The sequence below is a fragment of the Calypte anna genome, chromosome 6 (genome assembly GCF_003957555.1).
Source record: "Calypte anna isolate BGI_N300 chromosome 6, bCalAnn1_v1.p, whole genome shotgun sequence".
In the NCBI taxonomy this organism is placed as follows: domain Eukaryota; kingdom Metazoa; phylum Chordata; class Aves; order Apodiformes; family Trochilidae; genus Calypte; species Calypte anna.
Genome location: NC_044252.1, coordinates 28,664,132 through 28,684,106, shown reverse-complemented (window position 1 = coordinate 28,684,106; position 19,975 = coordinate 28,664,132). Strand labels below are relative to the sequence as shown.

Here is a 19,975-nt window from a genome sequence, read left to right as displayed (position 1 = left end):
TCAGCTAACTTGGTTTTGGCTGATAGCAATGGTCCCTGGGGAAAAAAGCAGCTAGTATCTGAATGCTTCTAAAAATGCTGAGCTAAAGTGCTTGAAAATAAATGGATTAAGAAATAATTAACCCAGGAGTTTCTTACTAAAGTGGGTTTTTTAGCAAGCTATGTAAAAGCTGATGTTGACAGCCTAGGTCAGTGTGCTGTTCTCTGGGAGCTGAGCAGGTTCTGAACCTTCAGGGGTGGCTGAGAGCTGTGAAGGCAACAAACCCTGCTTGGGAGGAGAAGGTAGACCAGAAACTTCTTTTTTTCTAATATGATTCTTCAGCAAGAGCAGGAAAGTCAAGTTTTGCTTCACCTGAAATAGAAGAGAAAAAAGAAACTCATGTTTGCTGCAATCGAGTTTCTTGTAGTGTTCTCTAGTGCACTCAGAGTTACTTTTTTTTAAATGCCACGGGATGCTTAAAAGAGACTCCAACCACCTTTAGAAGTCTGGTCCTTAAAAACAGAGGAACAACAGCCCTGCACCTCAGCTGTGGGATTAGGGGATGGTGCACAGCAGCTTGGGCTGGGAGATCATTGCATTCCCTTTGTCACTAATCCCACCTTGCTGCCTTTTTTCTAGCACCATCCTCTGCACGGGTGCTCTTGTCAAAGTCCCCCTCAGCTGACTCTGCCTCTCCTCCCCCCTGAGCCTTTGACACTTTCTGAAAGCCAATGTTCAGATGTTGCTCCTGTAGCCAACCCTTCACCCTTCTTTTGCTGCTCCTTTTCCCAGTGCTGTGACACCCTCACCACCTGGATCCCTCTCCTGCCCCATCCACACTGCCCACCCACCACTGAGCATCTCATCTGAGGTTAGCACAGGGGTGGCTGGGCTGGGCTGGGCTTCAGCTCCCAAGCTCACAAGGGCCAAATCTTCTGCCAAGAGGGCAGACTGTGCCCCCACTGACTCTGTGGGGACTTCCCATGGGCCAGGATCACCTCCCATCCATCAGCCACTGCCAGAGCCCTCCACTTCTCAGCTCTCCAGTGTATTCTGGAGCTCGTAGCCCAGCCAAATGAAGAGTTTGGTATGCAGCTCAGACATGCTGGCTCAATATTTCCCTGCTGTTGATTTAGTTACTGGGTTTTATTTCTGCCAAATGATTAACAGCATCAGGAATCGTTGCTGGTTCGTTTCATGAGATACAGGGCCTAATATTTGTCAGACTCCAGCTCATTTGTTTAGACCCTGCCATTTGAATGGGCAATGTGTTAATATTGCTGAGGCAGTTAAAGTTCACAGCTCTTCATTTGTCTTGTTTTTGCAAAAGGCATTCTGTGAAACTCCTGGAGTAGCAATGGAGAATTTCTATGTTTCTGTTTTTTACAGTGATTATGGATGAGCACAGGGGAGATTTCAAAAACTCAAAATTATTATTAAATATTTTTTTTAAAACCAACATGTTCTATAACGTGCATGTCGAGAAGACTGAAAATTAGTAGAAACCAGAGTAAAATGACAATTCTCCTTCATGTTTCTTTTTCTTAGGCTTAATAAATTCTTTCAATCCCTTTCCTTCCTTTCTTCCTCTCCTTCTTCCCCTGCCTTTCCTGCACAGACATCATGCAGTCTGAATATGCCTTTATTCTGTCTTGAGGGGTACCTGAGCAAGTGAGGAGTGGCTCTAATGAACTGTTAAGCATTTAACAGTGTCTGGTATAGTGTAAAAAGAAACTGCAGCTCCTGAAATGCAGGCAGATGCATACAAGTGGCTAAGGCTGAATGTCCATCCTCAACTTTGGGTTGCTTGGGTTTTATTTAGCACTTACCCATCCCATGGTAACTTTCCAAAACACGTTTTGCTGGAAATGTAACACAAAAAAGAGGGTTTTGAAATGAAGTTTTGTGAGCAATATATGTTGAGGGGCTCGAGGGACGTGGGGTATTTGGCCTAAAATTCCATTTTGGCAGCTTTTTGGCGTGCTATATGCATGGGTTTTGTATTGTTCCTTTTGCACTGTGGGCTTCAAGACTCCAACCAATTAATTCTTGTAAAAAGCTTAATGTAGGCTACTCCTCAAGAAGGGGTCTATTTTAACATTCAGTAAACAGATAATCCATTAGGACAACAATATACATTGTGGCAAGTGCTATCCTAGGTTTTTTTTTTGTCAGCGCTTATTTAAAGTCTTTTGATTTCCCTTCCCTCCTGTGGTGCAGTTTCAATCATTCTCCCTCCAATCTTTGTTCCCATATTCATTGCAAGCTGAAAACAAAGTAAGAAAGAAGCTCATACGTAGTGTTCCATTCTTGGTCAGCTCTTCCTCTATAGCACGCAGGCGGTTGCATTTGGTCACCCTTTCTCCCCGCAAAAGACCTCCCAACTTGATAAACCTGGCACCCAGTCCAACAGCCTGAAATGAGAAAGTGGGGATTTGAAAAACTCCAGGGTTTGGGGAAGTGAAGGCATTCTTGATTGTTCAACATGGCATCCTGCTTCTAATTTAGGGCTCTTGGCTTTTTACAGATAAACCCCCGCCTTGAAGTGGAAATAAAATATCTTCATGTGAGGTTTGTCTGATGCAAACTGTAATTTTCAGTGGCACATGAAATGAAATTGTATTTGCAAACGTATCTTTAATACAAAGACTTCAATTCAAGGCTAAACATCCCAGGGTTAAACATTTCTGCCTAAAATATCATTACTACTCCGAAATGTTTTAAGAAAATCTTTTTTTATAAACTAATGCTACCAAATAAATCCTACACACTTTTGAATATACTCCCTGTTTTGGCAAATTTCCTGTGTGTTCTCTTTAACTCAAAGATTAACTCTCTGTGGGGAAAAAAAATCAACTTTCTAGAAAAAGCCCCTTTTGTACAATGTTTCTTTCTCAAGCAGAAACACGCTGTCTCCTTAAAAATGATTCCTGGTAAAAGCAAAGCAGGGTTCTGGCAATTGTGCACTTGAACAGCTTTCAATACTTACCAGATCCACAAGGCTATCATCAGAAGATTCTCCATCTGGACTTCCTAATATGGTAATATGTTTTTGATCTATGTATAATGGGAGTGTAAAACCTTCATTAGTGAACATTTTCTATATTTGACACAGAAATTATTTGGACTTTTCATTATTTTTTTATTTTTACTTGTGGGCTACCTAAGCTTAAATACAAACAGAAGTAAAACCAACAAAACCCATCTCATAAAGATGTAAATTGTATTAGTTTGGTAACATTAGGTTTTATTTTCAGCATGGATAAGGGAATATCTAAGATCCTACCCTGATTTCTGTTTCTTGCTGATCTGCCTGGTAATGTATTCCAGAGGCTAGGAGGTTGCTCTGTCTATTTTTAATGTGCTTCTTTCTATAGTAATGATTTTTCTTAAAAAGAAGTTTACCATCACAACTAAATGAAATCTCTTAGTTGCTATTTACTCACTTTGTTATATTGATTCTGGGTTTTTTGGAAGGAGTAAGGAAGGAATTAGATATATTACATTTGTTCATCTGTATAAAAATGAATTAAGAGAGAAATCTTATATATGAAACTGCTCGAGTCCTCAGTACTGTTACACAAAGGCTCAGTACTATGTATTCAATAATTTATGTAAATATAATTTTAAACATTTTGGACTTGTTTGGATTTCTTAATGATTAATACTAGTATTAGTCAAAATTCATATTACTCAAGTACATTATTTGGGTTTTTTTGTTTGTTCAGTTCTGGTGTCTAACTGCATGACACTGAGCTGCAGTGTCAAAGGGCACCCACATTCAAAGCATCCACAGTGAATTAATTTAATATAACTGAAGCCTTGGATGCTGTTTCAAGCTCCTGAACAGAGAGGTGACAATCAGAACACAAATTGTAGTTTCTTCTGACAAGCACTTGCTTAATTAGAAACAAGAATAATTAAATAAAAAGATGTAATATTTAAAGGTGTAGCAACCAATTAGAGACTTGCAGGGTGTGAGGGTTCAGCCTTTTCCTCCCTCTACTCACCATCCAGAAGTCCAGTGAGTTCTATGAGGTCTGATACCTTGGTTTCATTAATGTGTTTTAGGACAACACCACTGCACGTTGGTAGGTTTATGTTTTCATCAGTTTTAAGTCTGGAAATGTTTGTGGCAGCATCTTCAGCAATCAAGTAACATTTGGAATGAAGAGCACACCAGATGTTATTCCATTGCTCTCGGTCCTGTACAAACAATCAGGTAAATAGCTGGGGTTTAGAAAACTAAACTCAATCAGAACCTGAGCTGAGGAGGTAAAAAAATTGAAAAATAAAATAAAATAAACTGTTGATTCAAACCTAAGTTCATATAAACATATTATTTTTGATGCTGTACTTTAAATCTTTTTGCCTATAGGAAACATAAGACTAGAATTTTGCTAGGATTTTGTTTGAACACAAATCCTAATCTGGAATTAATCAAAGCTAGTTTCTCACAATTACAGTTTAAAATATTTCAAATTAAATTAACTGTAGGAGTTTGCTATTTCAGTTTCCTTCCTGAGATTTATCTAACTCTAACAGAATACAAAATAATTTTCTATTGTTTTATTCAGAGGAATCATTCCTATGTTGATATCTTAAGTGTCACTGTATTTGTTTAAATATAAAATAATGAAATTGGAGGTGGCCATAGACTCAATGACAGATATCAAGACAGGATGGTCACAGCTCTAAGACTGATTCAGAATACAAAGCTCTCTTCCCAGCACAGCTCTTTATTTAGAGTCTTTGTTTCTTGATTTTAATGCCTCTGAGATTTAAGGATATATAAATAATACGAAAGAAGAAATTTACAAATTAATTCCCTTTCTTTGTAGCCACAGAATGCAAAGTTCTCACATTAAAACCATAACTTTTCCAGTTAAAAATTCTGCCCATAATAATTTTTGGTCTGCACATCAGGCAGACTTTTGTACCTCTGTAGCTGCAGCCTGTACAAGGGTTCATTCCTATAATAACTTCAAGCCCACCTTCAGTTTTTGACACCTGAACAAATGTTTAAACTGAGGCAGTAAAGTGGTCTGCTGCCTGGCAAGGAATCATTGAATTGGTACCAGAGCTAATCCTCCAGGACCTGATGATCTGTGGCAAAGATGTGGCAGGGGCAAACTTGGTGGATTTATGAGGGGGGAGAATGAGGAGGAGAGAGAGAGTCACATCCCTAAACTGTGTCCTGTTTCACACTAATTCAGTTTGTTTTAATTCTCCTGCATGCTGTAATCTACTGTCTGCACTGAATTAACTCCTCTAGCTTTGATCACAGTGATAAATGTGTAATATCACTTGAAAAATCCTGTCAAGCAACAGGCAAGCTGACAGTGACAGGTTTGCTCTGGCTTTGGGTATAAATAGCAAACATAGAGAATAGAAGGAGTCATTTTTTTGAGGGATTCTAAGGAATATACAACTATGTCCAAATAATACAGCATTAATTAGTATCATATGACATGATATAACATCATGAATATAATTTAATAGAATATTATACAATATAATACAACATAATGCAATACAATTTATATGCTACTTGAATTTTATTATTTGATTTTTAAATTTGAATTATTTGTTCACCTGAGAAAGAAAAGTAATAGAAATGGCAGTGGCTTAGCAAGCAGAACCAGAAATAAAAGCATTTTCTTGCTTCTTTAAAATGTTTCTACTGACCAGACTCTGTTCACATCAGAATTATTGTCTGTCAAGAATTATGTCAAAAGTGTAGAAAAATTCAGAGCTATTGTTAATTACAGGTTTGCAGATGTATCATTAAATACATTTTTATAGTGATATTTTTGTGCCTAAAGACTACAGAAACAGAAGCTTCATATTTTATGCTTTGTAAAAATGTGAAAAGTTCACTGATACACCAGTTAGCAGCTTTACCAGCATTTCAAGGGTCACCTTGAGACATCTTACCTCTTTTCTTAAGGGATCTATTAATGCAATAATAAAAGGAAATTTCTTTATCAGGTCCACATACATGTCAACCATTTCATCAGGACTTTTGAAGGTTCCAGTGAGGGTTTCATATTTTCCTTTAGCCTAGGAAGCAAAATAAAAAGCATTTAAAGCTAAGGAAGGTCATACTTTAAACCCTAGAGGTCTGAGGCAAGCATCCAGCTTTTGTGATGTGAGAGTGGTGCCTCCAGTGAGGCAGTGGATTGTGTGATCCTCAAGGAGCCCCCTTCCCTTCTGTACTTTATGTCTCAGTGGTCAGCACAGTGTTACAGAAAACTCTGCCTAAAGGAGCAGTGGGTTCCCATGGGCTCCTGCCAAAGTCTCTGAAAGATGCCACTCCCAAAATAAGCAGAGCATTTTCTAGGCAATGCTGCCAGTTTTACCCTACTTTACCATAAAGTGGGCAATAATTGACATTTCTGTAACATCTTGCATGAAAAATCTCACTTTTCACTGCCAAAAGAAAAAAAAATTTTTTTTGCCTCATTTTCATACAATAAAGAAAAGGAAAGGAGTGCAGGGAAAGGGAAAGGAGTGCACCCTCAGTGATCAAAAAATAAGAAATTGTTTTCCTTTGCCTCTTTCCCCTTTCAAAAAACCAGGCTAGTTTAAAAGTAATCTCATCATTTTGGGAAGCATGAACTGCAGTGTATGAGGATTATTAAGGCCATGCAGTGCCAGAATACCCACTGGTTTAGTGACTTCAGCAATGCAGGAACAGGAAGCTACTGCTTTAATAGCAGAACTTTTCCCAAAAGATATTAATAATGGAAGGTTTGGCACTATAGCATACCCAGATACACTAATTCTCATGAAATATGAAATGGAATAGGGGGTTTCTTTTTTTGATCAGAGTCAAATCTGATTGGTCATGGAACAAGGGGCAAGAACTTTAAGACTTTAGCTGGAGATAAATGAACTTTGTCAAATAAAAAGCTTGAAAAATAGGAATTAAAAACCTAATGTTGATACACGGGATGAGTGTGAGTAGGTATAAACACATACCAGAGTAAAATTACACAGAAAGGTCAAGGTAGTTTGAAGAAAACAACACATAGTGTAATAAAATGGAGAAGGAAACACCTGGTGGAGTGAAGGAATTAGAGAAATACACTTGTGTAAATATTTTCTTGTTCTTCATCCTTGAAAGCAAGGTAAATAGCAGGTTATTTCATTTATACCTTGTGGCCAAATTAAAAACAAAACAAAACAAAACCACACAAGATTTGCCACTTAATATTTTCATTCAAAACTGTTTGAGGTGCAATGTGAAATGAAGCTGGTTTGTTAAACAGAGCATATAGAAGGTGCATTAAAACAGTTTGCTATATTTGACACAGACTGATCTGAAAATGCTTATTAAGTAAACAGAAAAAAAAAGAATTAAGCAGCCTGCTGCAGGCAGGCTCCTGCATCATTAATAATTTGAATGATTAAAGTTACATCATGCAGGTAACAGCATTTTCTGGAAGCAGAACACAAGCTGTGATGGGGACCTGCCCTGGTCCAGTGATGTGTACCTGTCACCAGGTGCCCCTCAGTGTGCTGGTCCAGCTGTGAAGCAGCAATATCCAAATTCTGACTGTTCCCTCTGTGCCAAGCCCCCAGAAGGATGCCTGCATGTCTCAGCCCCTTGCACTCACCAGCCAGTAACATATTTGCACCACTTGTAGGACTGATTCAGCCACAGTTTATAAATGCAGAGACAATTCTTTTGGTTTGCTTGATTGGTACCTTAAAAACATGGAGTTAGAGGCTTCCAGGTGAGTAATAGAATAATACATAGCATATGTATATAATAATATAATAATACATAGCATTAATAAATCACTGCATTCCTTTAAAAAGCCCAGCAAAATAGATATTGAAAATTACTTACATAATCCATTAATTCATGAGCAGCACAATTTATTGCTAAATACATGTCTGTTCCTAGCTCCAGCCCTGCTTTAGTGCAAGCTTTTTGTATTAGGAGTAGCATTTGTTCTATATTATCACTTCCTATTACCAGGCAACCCAAGTGTGATATTCTTTTCAAGGCTCGTGGCTGAAAGTTAAAAAAAAAATAATAATTACTGTACTTACACACAGCATATACATATTATTTCTATATTTAATTTTCATTGTTATTTCAGTCTGCATTCAGTCATCAAACTATAAATCTGTTCTCAGAAATTGCATTAGCAACTTTAAGGACAATTCTCTATGAATGAAGAGCAACGAGTTGCTAATGAGTAGAGAGCTAAATGTCCTTAGAAATCTGTGTATTCGTGTAGTTCTCACTCTTATGTGGCCAGCACTGGATTACAAAAAGATTTTAAAGGCACTCTTAGCAACCACATACTTGTCATGGATGCTACACAGAAGTTTCCAAGTGCTTTGGACCATCCCTATGCTTCAAAAACATACTCTCCCCTTTTAAAGAGCTTTTACTCATTTTTCCCCAACTAGAACTTTGATATTGCCTCTATGGACTTTTCAAGAAATACAAGAAATCTTCCAACACTTCTAGAAGGAACAAATTTCAGAGGAAAAATACCTCTAGCACAGCTGTGGGGAGCTGTCTGCCTCAGGAACAGTGTCCCTCGGACACCAGCCCCAAACTGAATTATATTGAACAAATATTTATTGTGTCCTTCAGTTTTGGCTTTTTTTTCCCTAGTTATTCCAAACAATGTGTTTTGGTTTTTTTAATTTAAAGTCTGTGCATTTTGGATTATAGAGAATGACACTAAATTACTCAGAAAGCAGCAGGTTATAATCCTGAGTTAGACTGGAGAAGTCAATTGGAAGGCATCAATTTTGGCAAGTTAGAGAACTAATTCCAGCAGGCAGAACAGAGGCCCAGCTACAGAGTATCCAGAATATTCCTTCACATAAAAAATTAGGAAGAAAATGCAGGTCAAATTGTTAGGAGATTTTGTAACAACCTGCAAGGAGAGACAATCTATTTGCCTTGTTCCTGTTGCAGCACTGAGATGCAGCAATAAACTGCAAGAAATGCAGCAGTCTTCCTGCACTTGACATGAGATGGAGGTTAAGTCTGCATTTTCATGTGATTTCCAAGGCATCCATATTACATACTACTAAAAGCATTGTTTATTTATTAAAACATTTTTTTCCTGTCTACTTGTATAACCTAAACAAGTTCTTCTTCACTGCCTACTTTTTATTTTTTCTTTCCCCCTACTTGGTGTTCTTACACTTTACAATTCAGTCTCACTGCTAACTCCTTTAGCCTTCTCCTCTTTACTCCACAATGGCAAAAATTCTCACCTGATCATACTTTAATCATCTTATAATGGAGAGCAAAACTGGCCTGGCATTTTACTACCATCTCATCTATAAGCTACAGGTTTTGAAGCATTAAGAAAAGACCATTTGAGTAATGTAAAATAATGTCCTGCACACTACTGTGAGAGCTACTGTCTCTTATCTGCCATTACCTGTGACCCCAAACAGGACCTAGGAACTTCATGCAGCATGATTAAGAGAGGAGTTACACTCCCAGGGTCTGACCAGTAACAGTTTTATGCTTTACCTAATCAAAAGGGCTTGCTCTCTGCTGCTGCTACAGGCCTGCAAAATGCTCATGTTGATAGTTTATTAAGATTTCTATAGGGGAAAAATGACCAAATTCCACAGCCATTTCCCCTTTCTCTTACTGTTCCACGGGAAGGGAAGGTAAAGTCAGGAGAATCCAAAAGATGTAAAATAGGAGCAATTGGAATAGTTGAAAGTCTTGCCTTTCCAAAAGAGTAATGGAGGTTAATGTGTCATTTCTTAAGAAGAACAGTTTGGCTCCCTGCTGGTTTTAATTCCTTACCAAAGTTTCAGATGAAAATCTTTTTTCTTACCGGAGCTTTCTTCTCTGCACTACGTGCTTTGCCTTTCTTACCATCTGCTTGTTGAGAACTGGCCTGTTGGGAGTGAAAGAAGAAAGAAATCAGTTCCACAGAAAGTCCAAAACTGACAAACAAACCTCTGACAGACAGACCTATGCATAAAATGAAAAATAAAGAAACAATGTCAGGAAATAGCTTTTGTTTTGCCTGAAATACTATCACCAACCAACCAGTTTTATTTTGTGGTTGTAGCTCATTTCAAATGTTTATTTCTATGTGGGCAGCACCCCAACCATCACTTGTTTTTCCAAAGATTCTCACCTTGCCTATCAAAATACAGGGGATCTCTGAGTCCAGATGCTGTACTTGGAGAAACCCAACAACCTCACTTTGCCAGAAGCAGATGCACATACTGAGACTGATACACCACTGCAGTAGTAGATCCTTAAATAGTACAGGTTGCAGTTGTGTGAGACTTAGCAAGACCAGAACCATATATTGTATATTCACTGTGCTACCATCCACTACCAATGCACTTCAGGTAAACAGAAAGTTTTACTATCCTCACAACAAGGTTTTATACTATCTTTGTTACTTTCATATCACCAAATGGTTGTTTTATTCATCTGTCAGAGCAATACATCTATTCTGTACCAAAAGACTAAGCCTGATAACACACTAAAAGCTCCATGTTTAAGCTTAAAAAGACAGCAGTAGTAAAAAGATCAAATGAAATACATCACATTATTATTGAACTTCTTTTATTGTACCGCTTTTTCTGGAGGATCCAACAGTGTCACCATTTCTTTATTAATATCCAGAACTCTTTCTATGCCCTGAAATTAAACAACATTAATCTTCAAAATAAAGGTAAATTATTTCATTTCAGCAGCTTAAAACAGGAGTGAACACTTATTCTAGATGTAGACCTTAATATAAAGTCTTCTTAAAAAAAACTATTATAGACTTCCTTAACACAATTCCCCCCCCAAATGCAGTGAAATGTCCAATGATTAAGGGTTAGCAACAGGAATAGTTGATTATGCTGATGAACAAGATGGCAAGAAAAGTGGTCTTTTCTTTCTTAAAAGGAATGCTTCCCAAAGCTAACAAGTAAGAAATACCTAGGTGTACATAACAGCTGAGAAGTATGAAGATGATAACCACTTTTCATAGTTGTGACTGTCTATAACTTCCTAACTCTAAACTCTGAGAAGATGGAATGTCTTTACTTTTAGGACATTTCCAGGAAGCAGAGGAAAAAAAAATCACTGTCTTCACTTTAAATATTGAGGAATGGAAGAACAAATTCAATTAAATGAATCCACTGCTTTTAACACAAGACTCTTTCTCCTTTTCAGCTTAGTCAAAGTTTAATGCTAACTTTTCAAAATCACATTTCAGATTTTTTTAAAACTGTGCCGGGAAAAGAGAACTGAAGGGGGCAGGAGTCAGTCACACAGACACACAGCACATCAACACAGCACAGACAGCGACGGGGTTTGCCCTGCAGCACACAGCTTGCTGCTCACACCAGCACTCAGAGACTTTCTGTCTTTGAACACTCCAGAATTAGCAACCTTATTAGGTGAAAATTCCAGAAAGTTAAAGGAAAAAAAAAGAGACTCGAGCTCAGCTGTTTGTTCAGGTCAGCAGCATACAAAGTAGAAATCACATCCCTGATGTAGGAATCTTGTGCAGATGATCTTTAATGCAAAGTGTGGCTAAACAATGACCTGGTTGCTCTTGTTTCTCACATCCATCCTTTTGGCCCCTCGGATGGATTTTGTTTTCCCTTGTTCTCTCTTCCCCTTTCACTTCTGTCTTCACAATTTAATTTTTAATGCTATTTACTCTCAAATGCTTTATGCTTCTTGGTGAATTCATTATGAATTTTGTTGGCTTATACGCTCTGCTAATCAAATGATATTATTTATAATCTAGTAATGTAAAACCACATTCTAAACAAAATTAAAATATCCTATTGTCATGTAACACAATTTTCCTACATCTTCCTCAGTGAACTGTCTTTTAGCCTCTGTACTAACACATACATTTTTAACTTGAAATCTTCATGAACCTTCTTTTAAATCTTCATCTATTTATGCTATGTTCCTTGTGTTAGAATTCTGCACTAACATCTGTTAAAACTTGGGCCTTGGCAGCAAACAAAAAATGAAAACCATTTTGTAAGGACTCTGTTGAAAAGATACTTATGCACATACATAGTTTATTTGAAGTCTATAGAATACATTTGTAGAAAGAAACATGAAACAGTACCTGTTCAATTGATAACTGAACTGGTGGTATAAGCATAACTTCTTTCACTAATCTCAGTTTTGCAGATGAATTTTTTTCACTGTTCAACAGGTTAAACATGGGGATTGGTAGAGTCATTTCCTTAGGTGATTCCTGTAATTAGGAGTACCACGTGAAAAATAAAAATCAGAATAATTTCTTATACATTTTAATTATGACACAAGGCTCAAGGCTACAGGCAATCTTCTTAAAGGCATATTCTGTGAAGTATATTTAATACCACTCTCACTAGGGACTACTGGCTTCAAATTGTGATACCTGGGACAAAATAAACAAAATTACAGAAGTCACATGTACCTGATCATGTTTCAGCTGTGCAATATGTAAGTACAATGGGATATGGCTAATGGTGGCACCAGCCTTAGCTACAGCAAGTGATGTTGCCCCAATGGCTGAGCTGCCACAAAGCACTGATTCAGCAGGTTCTGCAGGTGGAATCATTATCTCTACAACTGACATCTTCTTTCCTGCAAGACAGACAGTGGTAGTGGCTAAATATTTTCCTGCTTTAAAGCATGTGCTTATGTATCACAGTTAAATGTGTAAATATGATATTGTAATTTCAGGATGTACTCAATGTATTACAAAAGAATCTGTTCTTTACACTTAACCTTGACAGTTTTATATGAAATGATCTGAAAAGTAAGCAAAGTATCTGTTCTCACTCTGGTGCCAAATGTATTTCAGATTTATTTCTTTGGAGATCATTCAGCCACTGAAATATGTATTTTTATTTATCTGTGTTTACATCCAATAATGTTACATAATTTTTCAGGTTCCTTTCATAAGTATGACATCAGCATCCTTTATTGTCCTCCTTATATGCTCAGCTTTTGCATAAACAACTTGGGAAATAACATTATAACCTGACTGGGAGTATAAACACTTGATTTCTTGTAATAATGGCTGTGAAAAAAATCTACATTTTTTCTTACAGAATCCAACTTAGAGTTGGATTTCTTGCTAAATTTTCAAAAGAATTCATTTCTTTCAGATACAGTAGAGTACTTTTTGTCAAAATGCTTGAAACCTAGCAACTCTCACTAGCATCTTTATTGCCTATAGAGGTTACATGAACACAAACAGTGAGAAACTGAAATAAGTTGTCTGATTCTCAACAATCACATGCACTGGGGATGCTTTGTACCCAAAAGCATCTGACCAAAGCATTTTGTCTGACCAAAAACTTTGGTTCCTAATAGGAGTGCCATACAAGTTTTGACTTCAACAAAACATAAATCTGACAGGATACAACTTCATATTTTATGATAAAATGTCAACATGACCTTAGCTGAATATGCAGAATAGATTATACATCATTTCCATACTACACACAGTTCCTATACCTCTTACATTGAGGATGAAGAGCTACACACAAGACAGTAGTAACCAAGTACTGAGCAGCTCTGTGTGTCACACATCCAGTATGACAGCTGAATATGCAGAATAGATTATACATAATTTCCATACTACACACAGATTCTATACCTCTTACATTGAGGATGAAGAGCTACACACAAGACAGCAGTAACCAAGTACTGAGCAGCTCTGTGTGTCACACATCCAGTATGTTAATTGGGAGTTTTACTGACAGTGTAAGAAAGTTGTAACCTAAACTGAAAAGAAATAATTTGCCAAAAATTGCCTGCTCTTCCAAGAAAGAGTAACAAACTTTTTTTTTTTTTCTGAGGGTAATGCATATATGAAGGTAGGTTTTTCTTTTTTGGCCATGTATTTACCCATACAACCATGTATTTATCCATGTAAGTATTCACCCTGTTTCTCTTTTCTCACACCATTTTTTGCTTTAGTGGTTTTGCTTCCTCACTTCTTTTTATTCTTTACTACCCATCATTCCCACCACCATTCCCTTCCTTATTTCTCTTTTGTTTTTCCCCTATTTCTCCCTTCCTCAGCATTAGCAAGAAACTTCCTTTCCTCCCTCTTCCCATTCTTTTCAACTTCTATCTTAATTCTACTTCCATTTTCCTCTTCAGTTCTGTGATTCCCTTTTATGTCCTCATCATTTTCATTTTTATTCATTTCCATACTCCTCCATTCTCATTCCTCATTCTGAAGAGTAATAACCTCCTGTCTAAGCCAACTGTAAAACAAAGGCAGAAACTCTGTTCAGCCAATGCACGTGAAAGATGAGAAAACTGTTTTTCCCTCTCATTTCTGCTGCAGAAACTGCTGGGATCACAAAGATGATTTCTTGGAGAGAGTAACCAAACCCTCTGGACATGAGACACATGGGACACATCTGTCTCACATGACATTGTGTGGTGTTCTGAAGTATCCAGTGCCCATGGATTACTTCAGAAAATATTTTAGCACCTTTATCAATATCTATATTGCAGAAAATATAAAAATAATAAAATAAAACCTGGTTTTGATGCTTTTTTTTTTCCCAGGTAGTGATGTTGCTGATGGAGTGCATGAAGGAGGGGCAAGAGTGGCATCTGCTCCTGTTGTTTCTTCTTGCTTTTGACTTGCTTTTTGTTCTTCTACCTTTGTTGTAAAATACTCACTGAGGGAAGAGGCATAAAGATTGCTGGCTCAAAATACTGTTAAACATGTGTCAAGTAGATGCAGGATACAAGCTAAAGAACATGGCAAGAGGTGGATAAAGGGCATCTATTTGAGCTTCTGCCATAGACTCAATGTGTGAAGCTGGAAAAGTCAATAAATGGCATTATTTTTTGGCAGTCACCTGCAGCATTGGTCAAACAAAAAGAACCACAAGCAGGTATTATAAATCTTAACATATATTTTTCAAAACACACTGGTTTGAAAGTGAGCTATCTGCAGACAATCTTGGCATGAAGTCTGTAGTTGCTTTGCTTGAGTAGTAACAGATCCTGTTGTAACTTCCTGACATGCTACAGCTTGGCCCAGGTTGCTAATCCAGTAAATCAGTTGTATGCTGGTTACCTGAGACTGCAAGATCAGGAATGGCTGAAAGTCAGCTACATGCACCCTGCCCAGGCAAACTGCATATGTAAAATACATAAAGATGTGTAAACAATGCATTAAAATCTTATTTAGACTCGATTCAGTTGGCAGAATCTCTTTACAGTTGAATCTTTATTCCCTTCACCAAAGGGAATCCATAAAAATGCATTCAGATCCATCTGTGATACTTTTACCTTGGGTCTTTTTTCCTTATAAAACCCATTCTTTTTTACTTCAGGATGCTGCCAAGATGAAGGATGACTCCACCAGAATCTGAAAACTGCATATTCATGTTTTCTGTGGATTAGCTCAAGGCAGAAGGCACACACTCAACCATTTTGTACCACTTCTGCTCTGCAGTGCAAGGAACAGAAGTGGAGTTGCAGTCTGGCCCTGAAAGAGTTTCTGAAATGGAGCCTTCAGCTCATGAATGTGTTCAGGCATTTCAGTCTTGAGGGCCCTCATTTTTGTATTCCTTGTATGAAACTTTGTTTTAAAAAGCATGTGTCTCATATCATACTTATGAAAAAGGCAGGAAACCATATACTTTTCCTGAGATTGACATAATATCCCAAAAAAATATATAAAAATAATAGAAAACATAAACATATGTTTAATGGTTTTCATTGAAAATATAAATGAATGGTGTATATTTCAACTGCAGTAATTTACATAATATGCAAGACCTACCCAAGCATTTTGTCAACTTGACACTGGTCAGTGGGCTCCAAGTCTCTCAACATTGTGTTCAGTGATTCATTCACCCATTTCACAGCAGTGTTAACAGAGTCATTTCTTTCTTTCTCTTCAGCTTCAGCTGTTTCAGGTAAAGCATTTTCAAGGACTTGAAAGTGAGAAGATATTACAATGGAACTAAGTCTCTGCAAAAAAAAACCAAAAAAAAAAAACCAAAGGCTTAAAACACTATTTAATTTCTAACTTGGAAATGTAATTTGAATAACTAAGTATTATCTTTTGGCTCCAGATCTACTGTGTGGTCCACTCACCCTTCATCTAGCACCCTCTCCTAGTCTTTCTCACTCTGGTAATCACAGATATTATTTACCTTTCTTAACCTAAATTATAAGTACTTAGGGAAAAACCTCCTGACAGCTCTCCTCCATGCACATATTTTGTCATCAGAACAGAATTATTTTAAAGACCATGCAGGCATTATGACATCTTTTGTTGCACTGTTGATAGCCTGTTGTACTGTGATTAATCAGCATTCATGCTTAATGTCATCCTTCAAGATAAGTTATATTTTATCTTACTTAAGTAACTTAAAGTTATCTTTCTGTATTGCTGAAGAATAAATGATACTTAAGAAAATTCACTTAATTAAGACAGCCTTAGTAAGTATCAGAGTTCCCTGAATTAATAGTATTAACTTTACCTCGTGTATCTGTGAAATGGTATTTAATTCAAGACTGAACTATAGTTTAAGTGAGGGAAAGCAGAAATAACTACTCCACAATAGCTAAAGAAGGGCAAGGACCTCTTTTTTAATATTTCAGGTTGGGAGAGAGATGGCAGTGAACCATCAGGTTTGCATCCAGGTGCTAGACAGGTACCAGTGGCTTAATTATCACCTATAGCTAAAATAGCTTAATTATCACCTCAGGCTAAAAAAATTGCCTTCACTTATATTGTGTTTTTCACCCTTACTATGTTTTTTCTCAATCACTCTCATACAAATAGAAATATAAGGGTCTGAAAATATATTTAAAATAAAGAATGTCTAAAGAAAATGAACTTACAAGATCAGATATGGGTTGTAAGGAAAACCTACTTAATCATTCAGACAAAAATTCAATACAAAGATGTGCTGTCACACCCCACTCATAAAATAAAGATAAGTATTCTCTGACTCATGGAAAATGAAGTTGCTATAGTTGCTGCCACTATCAAACTTTTAATGACTTTTTTTTTTAGTTACAACACTCAACTGTTAAGTCACAGGAATTCAGATCCTTTCATTAAAGATGGAAAAGAAAATGCTCCTTAAGGTGTGAATAGAATAGTTCCTCCCTCTGATAGTGTATTATGAAAATAAACAAACCAGGAAGAAGCAGCAAATACCTTCTCATAGTTTTTAACTGTACAGTGAATTTCCACTTCTAATGTTGGCAGACCAAGTCCATCAAGAACTTTTCTTCCAACTACTCTGCATATTACTGGAGGTTTTGAAAATTTAGAAAAGTAGTTAGCCTTAAATGAAAGGGAAAAGGACTTTATTAAAATTGAATTTCTGTGAAAAGAGGGTTTTATTACATTAATGTATTTAAATCAAATCCATCACTGAGCAATCACATTTATACATTCCAGTATTCAAAATACTTCTGTTACACTGCACATTTACTTTTGTATCATCTGTTTAAGAATGAGTTTCCAGGGAACAGATCCAACTCATACTTAATCATTGAAGCCCAAAGCCACATCCAGGCTAGAGGAACTTGTGCTTTATTTGGCAAAGTTAGTGATGACAATCCTTAACCCTCCCTTTGGCCTTTGGAAAAAGTTTATTTGGCTTTACATTGAATAACAACAATAGTAACCATGGTGCTCATTCATGAAACTAATTTCTACCAGAATTCACATAGCTTTCACCTCTCCCATGCAGTAAGATGCTATAAAAAAATAGGTTTTTGTGTGGATAAGATCTGGAAGAAATACATGTCCCTTCTCTCTGAGAAGTGGAGAAGAAAATTCCTAAAGAGAAAAACCTCTTAGAAATCCATACATCCATTCTAATCCTAATGTTATAATAAACTTCCTGGAACATGCATTAGTTTATCTATTATCAACAAGTTAAGCATCTGTAAAATAATATTGGAGGGTTTTTTCATTAACAAAAATCCTCCTGCTCAGAGAAAGTTCTCGTGGTTTTTGGTTTGGTTTTATTTTTATTTTTTTCTTTCTCCTGGGTATATGGCTGGACTCAGTGATCTTCTCTGATTCTGTGACAGGTGTGAAATGCTATGCATAAAACTTTGCATGGGCAGCAGATAGAAAAAATGAGAAGTATTTTCAGAATATACTTCTTGTTTATAGAAAGAACTTAGCATCCCAGATATCTAATAATGTTCCAAGGTTCCTTTATCAAAGGCATATATAGAGTGACTCAAGTATCTCAACACTCCAACCAATGCAATATTGAAGGTTTTCATAGCAGAGTGTTTAATCTGGGAGAAAATTAAGCTTGTCAGCCACCTCCCCAGTAGTACTGGTAACCACTCCTTGTGTAGACTCCTCTCACACAGCACCTATTTGGCATACTCTTACTTCTTCCAAAGTGGCCTTCAATGGGCCAACTGAACTGACACCATCTAACTATATTTATAGATACATATGTATGTATTTGGGGATCCTGTTCTTGATCAATGAACTTCTTGATCAATGAACTTCTTGATCATTGATCTTGATCAATGTTGCTTTAAAAACAGATTAAACTTGCTACTTGGGGTTTGTTACATACTTCCTTACTAGTTTCATTCTTCAGCCTAGTGCTGGGGACAGTCACCAACCCATGACTTACCAAATGAGAAAAACTAAGAGCTATACAGAAGAGGAATGTGCCAAACACTGAGCAAAACAAGAACAGATGCTTTCAGTTCTAGTTCCTCCCACTGGTGATGGCAAAACACTTGGAGATGCAGTGTATTGCACTATGAAATGTTTCATTTCCACAGCCACTTTCATATCAAAAAACACACTGGAAACTGCATTTATTTTTTTTTTTCCACGAGCTGCTCACTCTTGTGGTATTGGGAATTCCAGTATCACCAATGGTAGAGGTTTCAGCAGGACTACTGTCTGCTGTATTTTTCCAACAGGGAACTGATAACATTGTTCTGATTCTTAACACTTCCACTGAACCCCACTTGCTTTCCAGGGCCAGCAGCACTGCTGCCCAGACTCTTGCAGCCGCTGGCCCAAACCATGCCCATGCTGAGCAGCAGTTTTATTAGGGACGCCCGTCAATGCCCTCTCATGGCCAGGTACTTGTGTTTTGTATGGAAACAAGAAACCAGCACAGGGCAAAAAAGCCCCACGGCTGCTGAAATGCACTTGGCCTGGAGTCACAGACATAGAACCACCGCAGACCATGCCTGAGCCATCAGGAAATTAACCTTTACTAATTAATGAACCTTAACTGTAATCACACAGACGTCAAAGTCCTCACATCAACCTGTTGGTTCACCAAACCCAAGGGGTGGGCAGGCGGGCAGCCTCCCTCTTGCCTGAGGGCAGGCACGGAGCCCCCGGTAGCTGGGAAGGCCTAGGGAAGGCACGGTCCAGCGGGCATTAAGGGAAAAAAGGCCACATCTCCCCCGCAGCGGGGCCAGGATCGCCGAGGAGAGTCCCCACCATCTCCCCTCATCCCGGTGCTGCCCGCAGAGCTGCGGCCTCTCCCTGAGGAGGAGCCGGGGCGGGCGCCCTGCGCGCTGCTTCCCCTCCCCGCGCTACCATCTCCCCGTAGAGATCCGCGGGGCGGAGGGGGAAGAGAGCGTTGAGCGTTTCCTCCAGCCTCTGCGGGACTCCCTGCTCTCGGTAGTATTCCGCCGCCTCCTCCCGCAGCCTCTGCAACCTCCGCTGCTGCTCCCGCTGCTCCCGCCGCCAGCCCGGATCCATGGCGGGGCTGTGGTGCCCGCAGCCCGGCAGCGCTGCCAAGCGACGGCCGCCCCAGCTCTCGCGAGAGCCGCTTCCCGCTCAGCGCCGGACGGGAGAACGTTCCCCTCAGGGAGCCGCCGGCCCGGCCGCTCGGCAAACAGCGATTTGCTTCCCCCCAAGCCGCTAATAAACCCCCTGCTCCCTTTTGTGTGTGTTTGGGTTCGGTTCGGTTTTGCTTTGTTGTGTTGTTGTTTGGGGTTTTGTTTTGTTTTGTTTTTTTTCTT

The 19,975-nt window shown here is 38.2% G+C and overlaps 1 protein-coding gene across 1 annotated transcript; it reads right to left on the bottom strand.

Annotated features, from left to right (window-relative positions):
- Positions 1-183: 183 nt before the first annotated feature.
- ENO4 (enolase 4) lies at positions 184-19,714 on the bottom strand. Its single transcript, XM_030453456.1, is given in 16 exon segments — positions 184-306; positions 308-351; positions 2,276-2,393; positions 2,969-3,036; positions 3,990-4,185; positions 5,917-6,042; positions 7,838-8,005; positions 9,816-9,878; positions 10,574-10,639; positions 12,084-12,215; positions 12,420-12,589; positions 14,509-14,533; positions 14,535-14,652; positions 15,768-15,958; positions 17,160-17,288; positions 19,548-19,714. Coding segments are annotated over 16 exon segments (1,902 nt in total). The 5' UTR covers positions 19,713-19,714.
- Between the last annotated feature and the right edge of the window lie 261 nt (positions 19,715-19,975).